Source organism: Hemiscyllium ocellatum, chromosome 32 (assembly GCF_020745735.1).
Source record: "Hemiscyllium ocellatum isolate sHemOce1 chromosome 32, sHemOce1.pat.X.cur, whole genome shotgun sequence".
NCBI classification, from domain to species: Eukaryota; Metazoa; Chordata; class Chondrichthyes; order Orectolobiformes; family Hemiscylliidae; genus Hemiscyllium; species Hemiscyllium ocellatum.
Window position 1 is genome coordinate 28,716,997 of NC_083432.1, and position 17,689 is coordinate 28,734,685.

Consider the following 17,689-nt stretch of genomic DNA (forward strand, 5'->3'; position numbering starts at 1 on the left):
CAGGCAGTATGGCATGGACTATTTGCAATATGGCTTTATTCAATCTCCATCTAATAAGTAGTTACCACTGTGCTTGCTCTGTGAACAAAGTTTTTCTAACAAGGCCATGAAGCCTTCCCATCTTATTAAACATTTGGAAAAGAAACACAGTGGCAAAAAGGACAAAGATTTGGCATATTTTCAAACATTAAAGAATGAATTCAATCAGCGACCAACGATTTCCACTGCCCTTTCAAAAATGGGAGCCACAAATGTGGATGGCCTTGTGGCATCATACAACATAGCGAAGCTAATTGCTAAATGTGGTAAATCACATTCCATGGGTGAATCATTGGTGCTTCCAACTATTGCCAAAGTATTATCAACCGGGCTACATCAGGAACCATCAATGACTATCAAGTGTATTTCTCTTAGCAATGATTCCGTGAGAAGATGCGTTAATGAAATGGCCTCAAATGTTGAGGATAAATTATGTCTCCCTTTGATATCAAAAGAAATCGCCTTACAAATTGATGAAAGTACTATATGTGGAAATCAACCTTTACTGTTGGGGGGTGTTGCATGATTTCAAGGATAAGAAGGGGGCGTTGAATGCAGAAAGGTTGACAAACACTGGTCTAGAATATCAAAAGAGATTTTAGGATGGGCATCAGACATGCTCATGCTATTTGAAAAAAAATAGGTTGTTCAGCAAAATTATAGCACATTACAGGAGGTAGTGTATTGATTAAAGATTGTTTAACAGATAGAAAACTGAAAGTAGGAATTCTGGTCTTCCTGCTATAGGAAGGATATTGTGAAACTTGGAAGTGTTCAGAAAAGATTTACAAGGATGTTGCCAGGGTGGAGGGTTTGAGCTAGAGGGAGAGGCTGTATAGGCTGTAGTTATTTTTCTGGAGCATCGGAGGCTGAGGGGTGACCTATGGAAGTTTATGAAATCACGAGGGGCATGGATAGGATAAATAGACAAGGTATTTTCCCTGGGGTGGGGGAGTCAAAAACTAGAGGGCAAAGGTTTAAGATGTGAGAGGATAGATTTAAAAGAGATCTCAGGGGCAACTTCTCCATACAGAGAGTGGTACACGTATGGAAGGAGCTGCCAGAGGAAATGGTGGAGGCTGGTACAATTACAATATTTCAAAGGTATCTGGATGGATACGTGAACAGGAAGAGTCTAGAAGAATTTTGGCCAAATACTGGCAAATGGGACTAGATTTATTTAGGATATTTGGTCTGCATGGACAAGTTGGACTGAAGGGTCTGTTTCTGTGCTGTACATTTCTATGGCACTATGACTCTACATGGGTCATTTTTACATTGGCAGACTGTGGTGAGTGGGTCCCACAAAGATCAGTACTTGGCTCTCAGCTGTTCACAATCTAAATCAATTGTTTAGCTATGGAGACCAAGTATAATATTTACAAAGCTAAGCAGGAAAGTGTGTTGTGAAGAAGATTTAAAACATTTTCAGGAGGATTTTGTCAGGTTTACTGATTGAACAAGAACGTGGCCAATTTTAAAGAGTGAGTACTGAATATTTGGAATTACGTACCCCAGAGGATTGTGGAAGCTCAGCCTTTACTAATATCTAAAGTAGATATTGATATATTTTTGATAATAAATGGCATTAATGGTTATTCGAATAGTGTGCATTAAAGAAATTGATGTGTTTGTTCAGCCATGATCAGATTAAATGGCCAGGCAGGCTCAATGGGCTAAAAAATGGTCTATTCCTGTCACTATGCTCCTACGTAGTAGATATATTTATTATAGGTGCTACTCAATGTCTGCCACATATCTTTATTATTATTATTGAAATATCCCATGATTAAGGATTGAAAAAATATTGATATTATTTTCAACTCTAACAGTAACATTGTCCATATTTTTTTCAAAGACCACACAGATGTTGAAACTTAATGGTGTGTTTCTTTTTAATTAGGTAAATAAAAGGGTAAAGGAAAGGCTGTGGACTGGATCCGTATCACTCCAATGCAAAACATTATGCTTTCCATAATGAAAATGAGAAGGAAGCCATGATGGAAATGCATGTGCACTTAGATTCATGCTATTAATTTCTAATGATCATATATTGTGTGTTCTGTAATGACTGCTGACATTTGCAGTGCTTCATTCTATGTGAGTTCAGTAACTAAATTAAAACAAAGTCACTATTGTTATAAAGAAATTGCAATGCGCAATTTCAGCAAATTAAAATGTTATGAGCATATACCAAAGTATTTATAAGTGGTTTATTTGTATGGAAATATCAGTCCGTATGCTTTTAGCATGATGTTTGAAAGATTATATAATTGTCAAATTACACAATAGCCTGAATAAAGTGATCTACTTACAAGGCAATGTTGCACCAAAATAAAAAGCAAAGATTTATCGGTTTATAGATAGGATCTGAATCTTTATACGGAATGTAATCTAAATATCTTAATCTAAACATTATTTTGTGCAATGTTGGCTCACAGGCTCTTTACGTATTTCATTTCTTTTCTCTAGTTCTTTCCATGCAGAATACATTTTGTGGATTGGGTAGTGGAGCACAATTATCTCCACTGATACAGTGGAACCAAATATCAGATGCCCATGGAGCCCTAGCAGCCAGTCCAATACAACCCATTTTGCACCACTGCGCAAAACAAATGTCACACTAGTATGTCTACAGATAGTCACCTTGTGCTAAGATTACTAGTAGTTTCAAGGATGAAAGATGCAGTGGATGACCCAGTGTAAAATGATTTTCAACAGATTACTGTGAAACAGAAAATAAATTGCAAAATATATTTGTATTTTACATTTGAGATGACGGTCTTAATTTTTATTTTGTATTTTAATTGAATACATAGAAGACTAATTACTTTTTACAATAAGTTGTAATGCATAAGTAGCGCAGATACATCACTGTCAAATATAACAACTTTCTATTATTTGAATTAATTGTTTACACATTTGCTTCAAAAAAATTACTTTCTTAGCCTTGTTCCATGATATATGATGCCACAGCGATATCAGTTCAGCTCTGCATTCTAAGTCAATGAAAAGAGAATACAAATTAAAGATGCATATTTGCCAGTTATTTCAGTGTTCTCCTCATTATTGAGAATAAGTGCTCTGTCTGTTGTTACACTGTATTAAGAATCAGCCTTCATAGAAGACTGTCAATGAAGGACCAGCCTTCTATGAACAATGACTCCTGAATTATCAGGGATGAAGTTCGGTGCCAAAGCCTATAACACATGCAGTGGAGCATTAGCAATTTGAGATGTAACAAATAATGCAAATTATGCAACCTGACCACTGCTCAGTAAAATAGATGCTTTAGAATTTTAGTTTTTCTCCCTTTGTCCAGTCTCTTAACACTCTAAAATTTAGGTGGTCTGATGCATTACGTCAGTTCCACAATTTCCAATTTCTTGACACCAGCCACATCATCTCCCATGAATGTGAATATCCTCTATACCTCCATTCCACATCAGTCCATCCTAAAGATTTTTCATACCTTCCTTGGAAGGAGTCCTTAACAGTTCCCATCCACTACCATCCTCCTTTGCCTAGTTGAGCTCGTTCCAACTTTGAACAATTTCTCCTCTAACTTGCCTCACTTTCTCCATGTAAAGAAGGTATGGCTATTAACACCTGCATGGGTTACATAGAATCCCCACAGTGTGGAAACAGGCTCTTCAGCCCAACAAGTCCTCACCGACTCTCCTAAGAGAAACCCACCCAGACACATTCCCCCTACTCTATATTTACCCCTGACTAATGCATCTAACCTACATATCCCTGAACATTATGGGTAATTTAGCACAGTCAATTCATCTGAACTACACATCTTTGAACTGCGGGAGGAATTCCATGCAGATATTGGGGAGAATGTCTATGTGGAGTTTGCACAGTCACCTGAAGCTGGAATCAAACCCAGCTCTCTAGCATTGTGAGGCAGCAGTGCTGACCACTGAGCCACCACTGAGCCACCCCAACAGTTATGCCTGCCTTGTTGTGGGAAAAGCAGAACATGTTTCAGTCCTACTTGGGCTTCCTCCCTCAAATCTTTCTCCCAACATATCGATTAGTATCAATGCTATTTCCTGTTCTTGCCTGGATTTGGAAAAAATGAATAAATTTTGGTTCCAGCTTAAACCCTTCTTTCATGTTCAACTGGTCGTCCCCAATTCTTTCCTTCACTTTTTTGAAGTCACTGCTTCCATTTCTAGGGTTAGACTGTCCACTAATTGAAGGTATAACACTTGCTCTTTTGTATTCTCCCCCTCATTGTGTAAGGTACCAAACACACCTTCCAGGTAAAATAGTTGTCCTTCTTTCAATCTAGTCTCCTGTATTTGTCACTCACAATGCGGGTTCCTCATCAAACATAGGCTGGGCGATCACTTACTCAGTGTCTCTCCTTTGTTTTCAAAAATAACCTCAATTTTTGGATCACTTACAATTTCTATGTGCCATCTTGCTCTCATGATTACATTTATGTCTCAGGCCTGCTGCAGTGTTCCAGCAAGGTCCAACAGAAGTTGGAGGAACAGTGATTTATTTTCCACTTAAGCAGTTCACAGTCTCAGAACTCAGCATTGAGTTCAACAAATTCAGACCATGAACTCTATCCTCCATGTGTCATGTCTGCATGTGCTTGTTCCCAGCAGAGCTGACCTAATTTCTGCTACTAACATTACCATTAACACAAAGTCTTCAAATATATCATTACTCTGTTACTATTAGTATGCCCTTTGCATTTTGTTCTGGTCAATTTTACCAACTGTTCCACTTGCTCTTCCCCATCTTTCTCAACAGCATAAAATATATCACATTTCCAGCCCCTTTCAGTTCCACAGGAGAGTCATATTAGACTTGGATTTAAAATATGAACTCTGTTTGTCTCTCCATAGACGTTGCCAGACCTATTGAGTTTCTCCATCACTTTGTTTTTCTTTCAGATCTCCAGCACCCCGAGTAGCTTGCTTTAGCTATGTTTACTAGTTGCCCTAGTTTTGTTTTTGTGGTCACCTGTCAATTTTTACAAACGGACACAAATCTTTTGCTGCCCAGAGTCCAAGAAAAATTATTTGCAATGAACAAAAAGCTGATTGGAATATTTTTGTCCCAACTAATGTAGTATTAGCAAATTCTCTGTGTGTTGCAGGGCTAAGTTATGGAAATGAGTTAAATTTGAATCACTAGACAAGGTCAGGTGATGTCTCTGAAGTAGCAGACTTATTTTGTAATTAGCCCAGGCTCATAGGGAACACTCTAACCTCAGATTGTGATTTTAAGTATCACTCCCGGATCTGAAGTACATCTACCTGGATTTTGGTCCTGTCTAAAACTGAGTGAGTGCTGCTATGTCGGAAGTACTTCAAAATAAGGTCCCATCTTCCCTGTCTGGTGATTGCAAATGGTCCCGTGGCAAAATTTTGAAGGACTGCAGAGGAATTGTCCCCATGCATTGGTCAATATTCATTCCTCAGTCAACATCACAAAAAAATGTACCTGCTTAGTATCAATTTTCTCTATTGTGGTAGTTTATAGTGTGCACATTGTCATTCCAAGTCATTACTCTTCAAAAGACATTTAATTGATTGCAAAGCATGTTAGAAGTTGCTGAAGTAACAGAAGTCACTCTAAAAATGCAAGATTTTCTGCTCCTACCTATGAAAATATGAGAGTTCTGAAATTTGTTTCACACAAAGCAGAGTTAGAGTCGTAATGGAACGGTACATCAGCTGCTGCCTGTAATGGTTGGCTGAGCTAATATCGGCTATTTTAATGACACAAGTTTCTACTCTGGAGTTGTGTGTGATGACCTCCTCAGTGAATAAATGTCTCGAATTGTTTGCATGCAAATAAACTGAAAAATTGCACAAATTGAAATAATCACCAGGATGTTAAGTGGTTTTCACCTTTCAATACAGGAAATCCTGCTGTAATACTGTATAACATTTATGTAACGTTTTGCATTTTGAAGTTATACTTGCATATTATCACTGATGTGAGAATTTCATTTTAGACTGGAGGCCTGTGACCAGTGGTGTGCCACAAGGATCACAGATTGATCCACTACTTTTCACCATTTATATAAATGATTTGGATGTAAACACAGGAGGTATACAGAGGACACCAAAATTGGCGGTGTAGTGGACAGCGAAGAAGGTTACCTCAGATTACCACAGGATCTGATCAAATGGGCCAATAGGCTGCAGAGGGGCAGTTGGAGTTTACTTTAGATAAATGTGAGCTGCTGCGTTTTGGAAAAGCAAACTAGAGCAGGACTTATAAACTAAATGGTAAGGTCCTGAACAAAGAGACCTGAGAGTGCAGGTTCCAATATATTTACATACTAATGCACTGAAAGCTGTGTCCCCATTCTAGGTGATTAAAGAATCAACAGCAATCTAGGTTTGTTTAATACATTGCATCATTTGTATGACACTTTGATCTTTTATTATAAATTCTGTGTCCTATGATCCAGCCCCACTAGCGACCTGATGAAGGAGCACCACTCTGAAAGTTTGCACTTCCAAGTAAACCTGTTGGACAATAAACTGCTGTTGTGAGAGTTTTAACCTTGGACCAGTGAGGTTAAGTTGTAGTTTAAAAGAGTCCATTACATTACAGATCAGTGGTTTCAGATCCTTCCCCCTCAAATAGATGCAAAGCAGCCAATCAGCGGTCACCAGCGAGTAACTAATCACTCGACTGCATGGTTCAGGGCCAATCAGGAAACAGCACTGCGACCTCGTGGTCTATATAATGGATGGTCCGCAGCTCCCGCTCTCCATTCGGCCCCTTGTCTCCGGGTGGACTAAACTTTTGGTGCCCGTTACAGTCAACGGGAGGTCACGGTGCACCGGCGGAGTTGCTCCCTGTCAATCTTCCCAAAGTTAAAAAAATCACACGACACCAGGTTATTGTCCAACAAGTTTAACTGGAAGATTCTGGATTGGTTGTCACAACCACCTAATGAAGGAGCAGCGCTCAAAAGCTAGTGCTTCCAATTAAGCCTGTTGGAGTGTAACTCGGAGTCGCGTGATTTTTAATTCTGTGCACCCCAGTCCAACACTGGCATCTCCTAAACCAATCTTAGGGCGTTTTAGCTATGACTGTGCTTCACTCCCAACAGGGCATTCACGTTTAAAGTAAACTGCGTTTGCCTTCGGCTCCCGTCAACGACTCACTGAAGTAAAACTGACAATAGCTTCGCAGTTGGCGCAGCGCCCGTTTCAAGACCAATTTCTTCAACTCACTGACTTTGCTACTTTTAATTTCACACAGTGGCTGAAACCTCCCTCACCCTTCCCTACATTTTATCACCATGGTCTGCTTCAATTGAAAGTTCAGCCTGAGCCCCATTCCAGAATAGTTGGCAATCCTGCTTCCCTGCACCCACCTGTTTTGCTCAAGATTTGATTTTTTTTCCCCCTGTCCTTGCAGCCACCGTAAAAGTTTACCCTGCACCCTGCCAATCCCCATTCTGTTCATGTCGGGAAACATTCATCAGCCTGAAGAAGGTTTTTGTTGTTTCTGTGCGTTTACGGTAATAGACTGGCCCCTAATTTCAATGTAAATCTACAATTGCCTTAAATAGCTGACAATGACATAGTCCGGAACAAAACCACCACAATAACGTCGAAAATAGAAACCAGATTCTATTGTGCATTGGCATTAAGCACATTCACCAAATTTTCCAATTTTCTTAATTCCGAATTCACAGAATTTCATTTCAGAACTGTATGAAGTTTAGAAATGTAATTAAGTCACAAAGTCTGATGGACTCATCCCAAGCTGCGCTTCGTTTCTTTAAACAGTTTAAAAAATAAACAACAAGCACCCTACCCAACAAACTCGCTCTCGTTCTTAATTAGGAAATGACCGCACCGATTAGTTTAAATGTTCAAACTACCTCAGGGTTTGATTTCCTTCGCTCATGCACAAGGAAGTGAAACAATGTACATTTCCAAAAGCGGTTTTCAAACTAAAATTGGATTGAAAATGCGAGAGGAAAAAGGTGTCCCATGACAAAATCAAATCAAATCCGGATTGCGCCGCTAACGATCACGGCGCAGAGATACGGAAATGCTTAACATCGAGAAACTAAACCAATCCGATTCAAATTAGGCGAAGTTTGTGTTCTCCCGAGGCTCCTCTCCAAGTTCAGATCCTGCTGCAGGAGAAATGCAAGTGTCGAATAGGGTCACTGTGAAAAACAGCACGCGGTTCTAAAGCCGTTCGCAACTTTTTTTTTGTAAATTTATACAGAACGGCCCGTGGGCAGTCTTTGCAAATCACAGTGACGTAGCAGATGTGTGACCAGAATTGCTACACTTCTGACTTTTCACAAACTTTCCTCACCCTGAAATCAGCGAAGTTTCACAAAACTAAGGCTTCGGCTGTTTGTCGCAGTGAATTTGAGAAACGGGCAATGTTGAATTCGCTGCCGCGTTAAAGAGGTCAAAAGTCACTCGACATCAGGTTATAGTCCAACAGGTTTATTTGAAATCGTTTCTTCCAAATAAACCTGTTGGACTCGAACCTAGTGTCGTGTGACTTTTGACCTTGTCCACCCCTGTGCAATAGCTGCATCGCCACATCTTGGCTTTGAGGAGAAGCCGGAGTTGTGTTCATAGCGAAGTTAGTGTTTGTTCAGTTCTTCAACACTGTTGTAAAGAACGGGTTTTGCAGAAACCCGCGAGCGAACCCACTCAATATTTAAAAACAAAAAACCCCTCTAAAACTAGAGAAAAAAAAACCCACAAGGACTACCGGAAATCCGAAACAAACAAAAAACCCACAAATTGCTGGAAAAGTTCGACAGCATCTGTGGAGAGAAATCAAAGTGAACGTTTCGGGTCCAGCCGAAAATTATTTTCTATTTAAAAGAATGGCGGAGTGGACTTGATGGGCCGAATGGCCTTACTTCTACTCCTATGTCTTATGGTCTAAACTAAAAATCCTTCTTGCGAAGTTAACGGTACCTCCAAAAGTAAAAGCGCCAAGGTATAAATGGAAAACGTAACTCCTCCGATTCGCATTTGTCCAAACTCACCAATTTTGTTTTAAGCTGCTCTCCCCTCCTGGCGTTAGGACGGCTCTGAGCCACGGCGAAACGCAGAAGGTCACAGGTCCATTAGTGGGAGGCAGCTCATTTGAAGGTTCAGCTCGGACATCCTCCTAGCGTTGTTCCCTCGCCTCCTCTAAATGTCACAAACATTTATTCAACTCTAGAATTCATTCGCATCCATCGCTCTGTTTCGAGGTCTGTTCCACGCTTTGGTTTTCACTTGTGCGAGCAAACATTTCCTGACAGCACCGTTTTGAAGTTTGAATGTGCCCCCCGGTTCTCTGCACGCACCCTTAAAAAAAAGCCTGCTTCTTAAAAAAAATACCCTGAGCAATTTTATTCTTTCAGATCCCGGCTGGAGTTTCTGAAGCCCCTTTCTCATATTTCCCAGCTCCTCGTTGCAATGTTTTCAGCTCTGAAACGTTTTTTTTGTTTGTTATCTGGTGGCCCCAATGTTAACGTTTGACGATAGAATTGAATTATTCCCTGCTCGATTGTAAGGTCCACTGTTTAATTATCCAACCCCTCACTACACAAGCATTTCCTGTTAGTAAACATAGTCAAAAGGATAAAAGTACTGAGTAAACGTAATTGATCAAATGCCATATCGTTGAACACTGCTGATTTCAACGCTCATACTTACTTGTTGAAATAAGCCGTCAACTTCTGTCCTGATCATTTTAAAGAATTTAACATCCAAGCTATTGTCATGCGGACGACTTAAAATTAACATTCTTTGCAAGTTAGCAAAAAGAGAAATGTTTTCAGTCATAAATATAGGGTTTGCTACCGTTTTAGTTTTGCCTTGCCATCATTTCCATAAATGAACACTTATGGCTGTACGTTATCCTGTAAAATGTCAAAGTTGCCATAGTCCAATAAGCGGCACTCTCACTAGAGGCACAGCTGACAGTGAATTTAACCTAAGGGTCACTGTACCTCAGGCAAGGGGGAAAAGGCATGACCTCAGCTGCTATGGGGATTGAACTCAGACCAAAGGCACCTCTCTTTGTCGCAAATCAATGGCCCAGCCCACTGAGCTCGTTTGCTTCCTCCCTATTTGCTATTTACAAGTAGGAGGGGTCTAGAAAGAAAGGTCTTAGCTTTAACGTACGAAATGGCAGATTTAAATCAGAAATGAGAAGAAATTCATCCTCCCCAATGGTCGTGAATGTGTAGAATTCACTAGCTCCGAATGTGGTGGATGCTGGGACATTGTAAATTTAAGGAGGATATGGGCAGGTTTTGAATTCATTATGGGTTGATGAATGATGGAGAGCGGGCAGAGAAGTGGAGTTGAGGCTGAGGTGAGATCGGTCATGGTCGTATCGAATGGACGGAGTTGCTCGAGGCGCTGGATTGCCTACTCCTGCTCCATGGACTTACCCATCGTTATCTCACAAACTTTCCTCACCATGAAAATCAGTGGCACATGAAACAGTGAACCACGTGCATAAACGTTGATTTTCTCAGGCAAATTTTATGACTGTTTTGATTGTCACTTCAGGCTGAGTCCTATTTCCCCGTTTTTTTTTCTTTCGATTTCCTCTCTTTTCATGAGAACATGATACAGAAGCTGAACTAGGCAATTTAGCCTTTCTAAGCGGAAATGTGTTGCTGGAAAAGCGCAGCAGGTCAGGCAGCATCCAAGGAATAGGAGATTCGACGTTTCGGGCATAAGCCCTTCTTCAGGAATATGTCAAGCCCTGAACAAAGGCTTATGCCCGAAACGTCGAATCTCCTGTTCCTTGGATGCTGCCTGACCTGCTGCGCTTTTCCAGCAACACATTTTCAGCTCTGATCTCCAGCATCTGCAGACCTCACTTTCTCTTCGAAGAATTTAGCCTTTCAAACCTGTCTCACCACTTAATGAACATTTGATCTTCTACTGCAATTCCATTTACTTTCATTATCCATACCATCAACCTTTATATTAAATAATAAGCATTTACATTCTACATCCTCCACTTCACCAAGACTGCATGCATCACATCATTCTAGAGTCATTTGGACACAAATAGCCATTCAGCCCATGGATTCTGTGCTGGTTCTAGCAGAATAGTCCAGTCATGCCTGCCCTTCTCCAGTGCACTTAAGTGTCCCACTAATATCTCTTTGAAATCAATCATCTCTTGATAATACCCACTTGTTGCATAAAATTCTTCCTCAAATCCCCTTTCATCTCTTGCCAAAACCTTAAAACTGTGTCTTCATGTTCTTGAGCCATCCATTTAATGGGAGCAATTCTTCCTTGTCTTTCTTAACTGACCTTGACATAACTCTTTATACATTTACTAACTCCACCTTCAATCTCCTTTTTATTCATAGAGAGCAACTCAACTTCTCCAATCCACCCTTCAAGCTAAAACCATTTTGGCCTTGAATTATTCTAGTAAATCTGCTCTTTAGCATGTTCTGGCCTCTGACATCCTTCCCAAAGTGTAGTAACCAGAACTGCATACAACCCTCTAACTTTAGACTAACCAGAATTATAGAAAGATTCAGTATATTTTCCATGATTTTGGATTCAAGGCCTTTATTTGTGAAGCTCAAGATCTTGTGTTTTGCTAACCACTCTCTCAATATAAGTTACCACCTTGCAAGATCCATGTGAATAAACCTCCAAGTCTCAGTCCTTGAATAGTCTTTAAATCTGTGCTATTTTGTCTATTGAGCCACTCCATATTCATCCTGTGAAATGCATCATTGTATTCTCTGTGTAAATTCTATCTGCCACTCTGCTGATCTGTTTATGTCTTGTTGTGTTCAGTTTGCATTGTCCCCATTGTCTGTCTACCCCCTCACAAGTTTTTTATTAATGCATTTTGAAATTTTACTCTGTATCTTTATGTCCAAGTCATTTATATATATCACAAAGAAACAGCATACAAGCATTAACTCATTCACCACCCTAGCCTGCCTTCCTCCAGTGTAAAAAAAATTATCATCACTCTAGCTTATATCTCTAAGCCACATTTTATCCAAGCTACTACTCACCTTTCTATTTCATGTATTTTAGTTTTAAACATCTTCAGTTCCTTTATCAATGAGCTCAGAAGTGGGAAGTTCACTGATCATTGCACAGTTTTCAATTCCATTTGCTTCTTTTCAGAAACTGATGCAATAGCTGCTTATATACTTCAAGCTGTGGATATCATTCAGGCTTGTTTCAATTATTTGTTCATTGGATGTGGGCATCAATCACTGGGACAGATTTTATTTCCTATTCCTAATTGCCTAGAGGACAGTTAAGACTCAGCCAGATTACTGTGGATCTTGAGTCACGTATAGACCAGACCAGGTAAGAATGGCTGATTTCCTTCATTAGTGAACCTAATGGGTTATCAAGACAGTTAATAATAGTTACACAGTTGCCATTTGCTTCACATTCACACCAAAGTAGTGTTAGGCAATTATTATCTTCAGCAAGAGAGTCTAACCATCTACCTTTGACATCTCAAGGGATTACCATTGTTAAAGCCTTCCTAATTGAACCCTGGAAATTACCCTTGACCAGGAACTGATCCCAGCTGGCCATATGAATACTGTGGATACTAGAGTGTACCAAAGGTAGAGAATTCTGTTTGCAAGTAACTCACCTCCAATCTCCCAAATGTCTAGGCACCATGTGTAAGGCTCGGGCCAGGAAAGTGATGGAATATTTTCCACTTGCCTGTATGAGTGCAGTTCCAACAACTCTCAATAATTTTAACACCATCTGGGTCAAAGCAGTCCAATCATTTGGCACACCATCCACCATTCACTTCTGCCACCACTGGGGCACAGTGCACTGTGCGTAAGATGCACTACTATTTGATAGCATTCTTTGAAAGCACATTTTAAACACATGACCTTCACCATAGAAGGACATGGGCTTGGGAACATCACCACCCACAAGTATCCTCCAATGCACACACCATCCTGATTTCACAGAGTCCCTTCCATGTGGAAGCAGGCCATTCAGCCCATTGAATCCACATCAATCCTCCATAGACAACTCCACCCAGACACACCCCCATCCCTGTAACCCTGCATTTCCCATGGCTAATCCTCCTAGCATGCACATTCCTGAACACTGGGCAATTTAGCATTGCCAATCCACCTAACATACACATCTTTGGATTGTGAGAGAAAACTGGAGCACCCGGAGGAAAAGCATACAAACATAGGGAGAATGTGCAAAGTCCACATAGAAGTCACCCGACAGTGGAATCGAACCCAGGTGCCACTGTGAGGCAGCAATGCTAACCACTGAGCCAACATGCCACCCCATTTGAAATTTTCAATTGATGGTTGAAAATCCTGGAACAGCTCCCAAACAGTATTGTCAATTGATCTACGACACTCAAACTCTCTCAGTTTAAGGCAATAGTTCACCACCAATTCTTAAGGGTAATTAGGGATGGGTGACAGGTTCTGACCTAACAGTGTGCTCACATTGCATGAATGAAAGTTAAAGAATTCTGACAGCCATGACTTCAGTGCCTAGACCTTTAGCTCTGGATAACCCTCTCTGTTTCTTTCTATTTTCGTGTCTTCCATTAACAGCCCACTTAAAAACCTAACCCTCTGACTAGGTTTTGGCCACCTCCGAATGTCACCAAGATCTGTTTTTTGCTTTATGGTGAATTGGAGAAGCCGTTGAAGATCTTTTATTACATTGAAGATAGTATAAAAATATAAATGGTCGTGACAGCTTGCTTAGTGGTTGACTTATCAGCAAATCTGGCTGGACCACATAATGTGCTGAGGGATCCTCTATACTTTGGCAAAATTTTCACCAGTCGAAAACCACCCTGTCATGCAAAGGTTCTCTTCTCCACTAAGCACCTTCTTAAAATCATTGCCCTGGTATTTTTACCTTCAGTAAAGCCTGACATACCTTCTGTTTCTCATGTAGCACTGTCCATCAGTGACATTATCTGAAAATATGTTGGGTTGCGCACACACTCTATACTGATCATGTTAAGCTGTACCTCACCAATACTTCTCCTAACTCCTTTACAGCCTCTATTGATGTGCCACTTATTCAACATCCAGAATTGGATGAACTGAAAATTGAATTTTCTTCAATTACAATTTGCAAGCCAAAGGCATTGTCTTTGGTTCCCACTACAAATTGCATTCCCTTGCAGTTATTCCGCCACTTCCTCTCACCACTGAGACTGAACAGATCATTTGCAATTTTGGCATTCAGTTTTACCTTAAATTAAGTTTGACATTTAATCCCCTTCAATAGAAGACTACCTCAAAGTTTGTGAGAAGATTTGTAGCTCGGGTGCTCATTGTTGTGGTTCTGTTCGCCGAGCTGGGAGTTTTTGTTGCAAATGTCTCATCCCCTTTCTATCTATCAACAGACACATCGAACTAGACTCTATATACCGACCACTGCAGCGGACAGCAACTGACAACCGGAAGCGGCAGATTCAAACCAGTATAAATGCTGGAGGAATCAGCACAGAAGTGCTTCACAGGAGGCTCCCAAGCACTGAAGATGTCACCTAGAAAGGGGACAAAACGTTTGCAACAAAAACTCCCAGCTCGGCGAACAGAACCACAACAACAAGACTACCTCCATAACATCACCTCCTTCCTCCTTTGCTTCAGCTTATCTGCTTCTGGAACCATCAGTCATGCTTTTGCTATTTTCATACTTGGCTATTGCAGTGTTATCTTTCTTCATCATGCCATCTCTGTGAGCTTACCAAAAGCTGCCTGCAACCTAATTCAGACTAAATTCCCCACACATCTCCTCCATGTTTGGTGATTTGCTTTGGCATCTATTCGGACAGTGCCTCAATGTTAAAATTCTAAACAGTTTAATCAAATTATTCCTCAGTTATGTGGTTCCCCATTTCCCTAACATTCCCCAGTTTTACAGCACTCTGGGATATCTTTATTGATCTAATTCTGGTCTGCACTTCCATGTTTATATTCACTTTACCAGTTTTGCCTTTAGTTGTTGTATAATTCTCTTTCAGAACTCTTCCATTCTTCTATATGGCCTCCTTTAACATTTTCCTTAAAACATTTGCTCGCTTACTCCAGAACAGGCATGATGTCAAATACTGTTTGCTAATTGACTGTATGAAACATCCTAAGGATGTTTAAGTCTATTCAAGGTAGAAGCTGGGTTAAAATGGTTAATGGCATCAGTATGACTACTTCAAGCATGACAATAACCATTACCTCAGAAGCAAAATACTACAGATCCAAATTGAATATAGAAAGTGTTGGAAGTACTCAACAGCTGAGGCTGCATCTGTGGAGAGATACAGAATTAACATTTCAGTTCAAAAAGCTTTCATCAGAAAGATTCTGAGGAAAGTAAACATAATGGTAAGTCAAAAAGCTCAACCCAGAGTCAACAGGTATCCTGATAATGACACTCCATCTTTAACAGCATCATTACCAGTTTATGATTTCTTTAATTTACCGGACTAATGTTTCAAAGTATATTGAGTTGTAGTATTTACAGGAGATCACGGCTCATCAACCATAATAGACGCTTATGGCTTATAAGTAATAGATGGTGGGAACAAGGGTTAATAAAAATGATCAATCCACAGTAAAACAATTGGAATAAAGATGGCAGCAAATACATATTGTATTAATGAAAATGTGAGTTTGTGCAAAGATTTGAAAAAATTGATTCCTATTTTTTGGTAGTGCCACTTATTCACTTGCTCAAAGAATTGCAAACATTTACATGACTACTTATCTATTAATAAAAGTAATCTCAGTCTGTGAGAACTATGTTAGATTCAGGACCTAAATCAATCAGATACAATATGGTCTGCAGAAGAAATGGGTGACTACTTCTAAAGAAATAAGTTGTCCATTGGCTTATGGGTTAAAGATTTCATTTATCACTCGAACTGCTTTGTCTGGTGGAAATCTACAGACTAAAGACCAGTTTAAAGGAAACTGAAGTGCTATATCAGCTAGCACCCCAAGAAGAATATAGACCACCAAGCTTCATCATTAATGGAACCAAGTTGATCTGGACCAATTTATCTATTTGTGGAATGCCATCTCATTTGATGTCACTGTGGACAAAGAAGTAGACAATTGACTTTCTAAAGCATTCAACACATTTGTGAGACTTTACAAGAAGTTTGGAGCAACCACAGCCTTAGATCACAAGCTAAACTCAATGTACAAAGCCATAGTTACCTCACTACACTTCTGTAAGGGTGCTGAGACATGAGTCTTGTACAGATGCCATGTAAGCCATCTCGAACACTTCCGAGACTCATCTTCGCAGCATCCTCAAGATCCACTAGAAAGATCATATCACAAACATTGAAGTTCTAGAAATTCCAGTATCAACAGCATTGAGGCCATCCTCTTGCAAAAGCAACTGTTTTTTGAGGATTACTTGCCTGAATGGATGACTGTTATTTGTCCAACACTATGTTGCATGGAGAGCTGACTACTGGCAAATAGAACAGAGGAGTACCAAACAAAAGTTTCAAGGACGTTCTGTAAACATCCTTGTCTGTGCGTCACATCAACTATTGCCAGTGGGAAGCATAGAAATGTCTTGTGACACTACCTCAGGAGAGCTGTACCATTGATACTGAGCAAACAGCCAGCATGATTAAAAAAAAGTATAGATCCAATTGCCCCCAGCATCAACTGTACCTGCACTTGCATCCATTGTGGAAGCATCTGCTGATCACTGATAGGCCTGACTAGCTACTTGCAACCCTTCATAAAATCTTTGTCCATAAGAAATATCAAGAGAGATCAGAATCAAGTAGGAGATGTAACAGAAGTGTCAATGTCTGCAACCATGAAGGAGGTAATAATAGGAGAGGCAGCTGCTCCACTGTGAAACTAGAAGTGAAGATCAGAATGAGTAGGAAACTCTGATGTGAGCAATCAACATGTGTGTTTCAAGTAATCTTTCCACAATTTAAAAGTATCGTATTTTGAATATAAGGCAGCAAACTAGTGTTAAAGCAGGAGGGCTAACGCTTGATTTTCTAAAACAACTTTAGTACAATCAATGGCGAGTTCTCAAAGGACAATATTCGATGGATTTGGATGGTAAAATAGAAAGGTATTAGCCAGTTAACAGTGAACCAGCCTTGCCTCAGTTAAAACATTAAATGGCTGAGTGATGTGAGAGACAGACAAGGCAAAGAGGATTTTACAGTTTAGGATTGTTGGCAATAAAAGCCCACTACATTGTTATGTGAGGATATAATTCTGTGTTTCTCGTGGATATGGGTGCTGTAAGCCCCCAAGTTAACAGAAATTTATAATGTTTGCTCTGGGGAAGCATGGAATTGCAGTCATAATTCCAGCACCTTTTACATGCAAATCAATGCCAACCATTGGTACAAGTTTTACAGTCTCTTTTCTAAACCTGTGGGAACAAAGAGCAAGATTGTTTACAAAATGGGGAGGTGGTACCTCGACAAAAAGAAAGGTATTTAACCTTTCTTTTATTTATCCATTCCCACCACATTGCTGACTCTTGTGAATGGTCATCTGGACCTGTCAAGAATCTGAGTTCTCCCAAATATAGGATTTGGCAATTTAACTTGGTGTCATTCTTGGAGTGTGGCTTTCTAAAAGTTTCTACTTTTAATGTTCTTT

The 17,689-nt window shown here is 40.0% G+C and overlaps 1 protein-coding gene and 1 long non-coding RNA gene across 7 annotated transcripts in view; one reads left to right on the plus strand and one right to left on the minus strand.

Annotated features, from left to right (window-relative positions):
- LOC132831040 (epsilon-sarcoglycan-like) overlaps positions 1 to 3,069 on the plus strand; it is an 86,511-nt gene extending 83,442 nt beyond the window's left edge. For all 5 annotated transcript variants that reach the window (XM_060849088.1, XM_060849087.1, XM_060849091.1 and 2 more), the window contains exon 13: positions 1,943 to 3,069. In XM_060849088.1, the coding sequence (XP_060705071.1) occupies positions 1,943 to 1,950 (8 nt within the window). In that variant the 3' untranslated portion in view covers positions 1,951 to 3,069. The remainder of the gene's footprint in view (positions 1 to 1,942) is intronic.
- On the minus strand, positions 2,818 to 10,085 carry LOC132831041 (uncharacterized). Of its 2 annotated transcripts, XR_009646470.1 has the most exons (4): positions 9,723 to 10,085; positions 9,065 to 9,212; positions 7,922 to 8,182; positions 2,818 to 3,038 (listed from the first exon to the last, which is right to left on the minus strand). It is a non-coding gene; the product is annotated as an uncharacterized LOC132831041 (long non-coding RNA). The 2 variants fall into 2 exon arrangements; XR_009646469.1 differs by lacking the exon at positions 9,723 to 10,085 and having other exon boundaries at positions 9,065 to 9,589.
- Between the last annotated feature and the right edge of the window lie 7,604 nt (positions 10,086 to 17,689).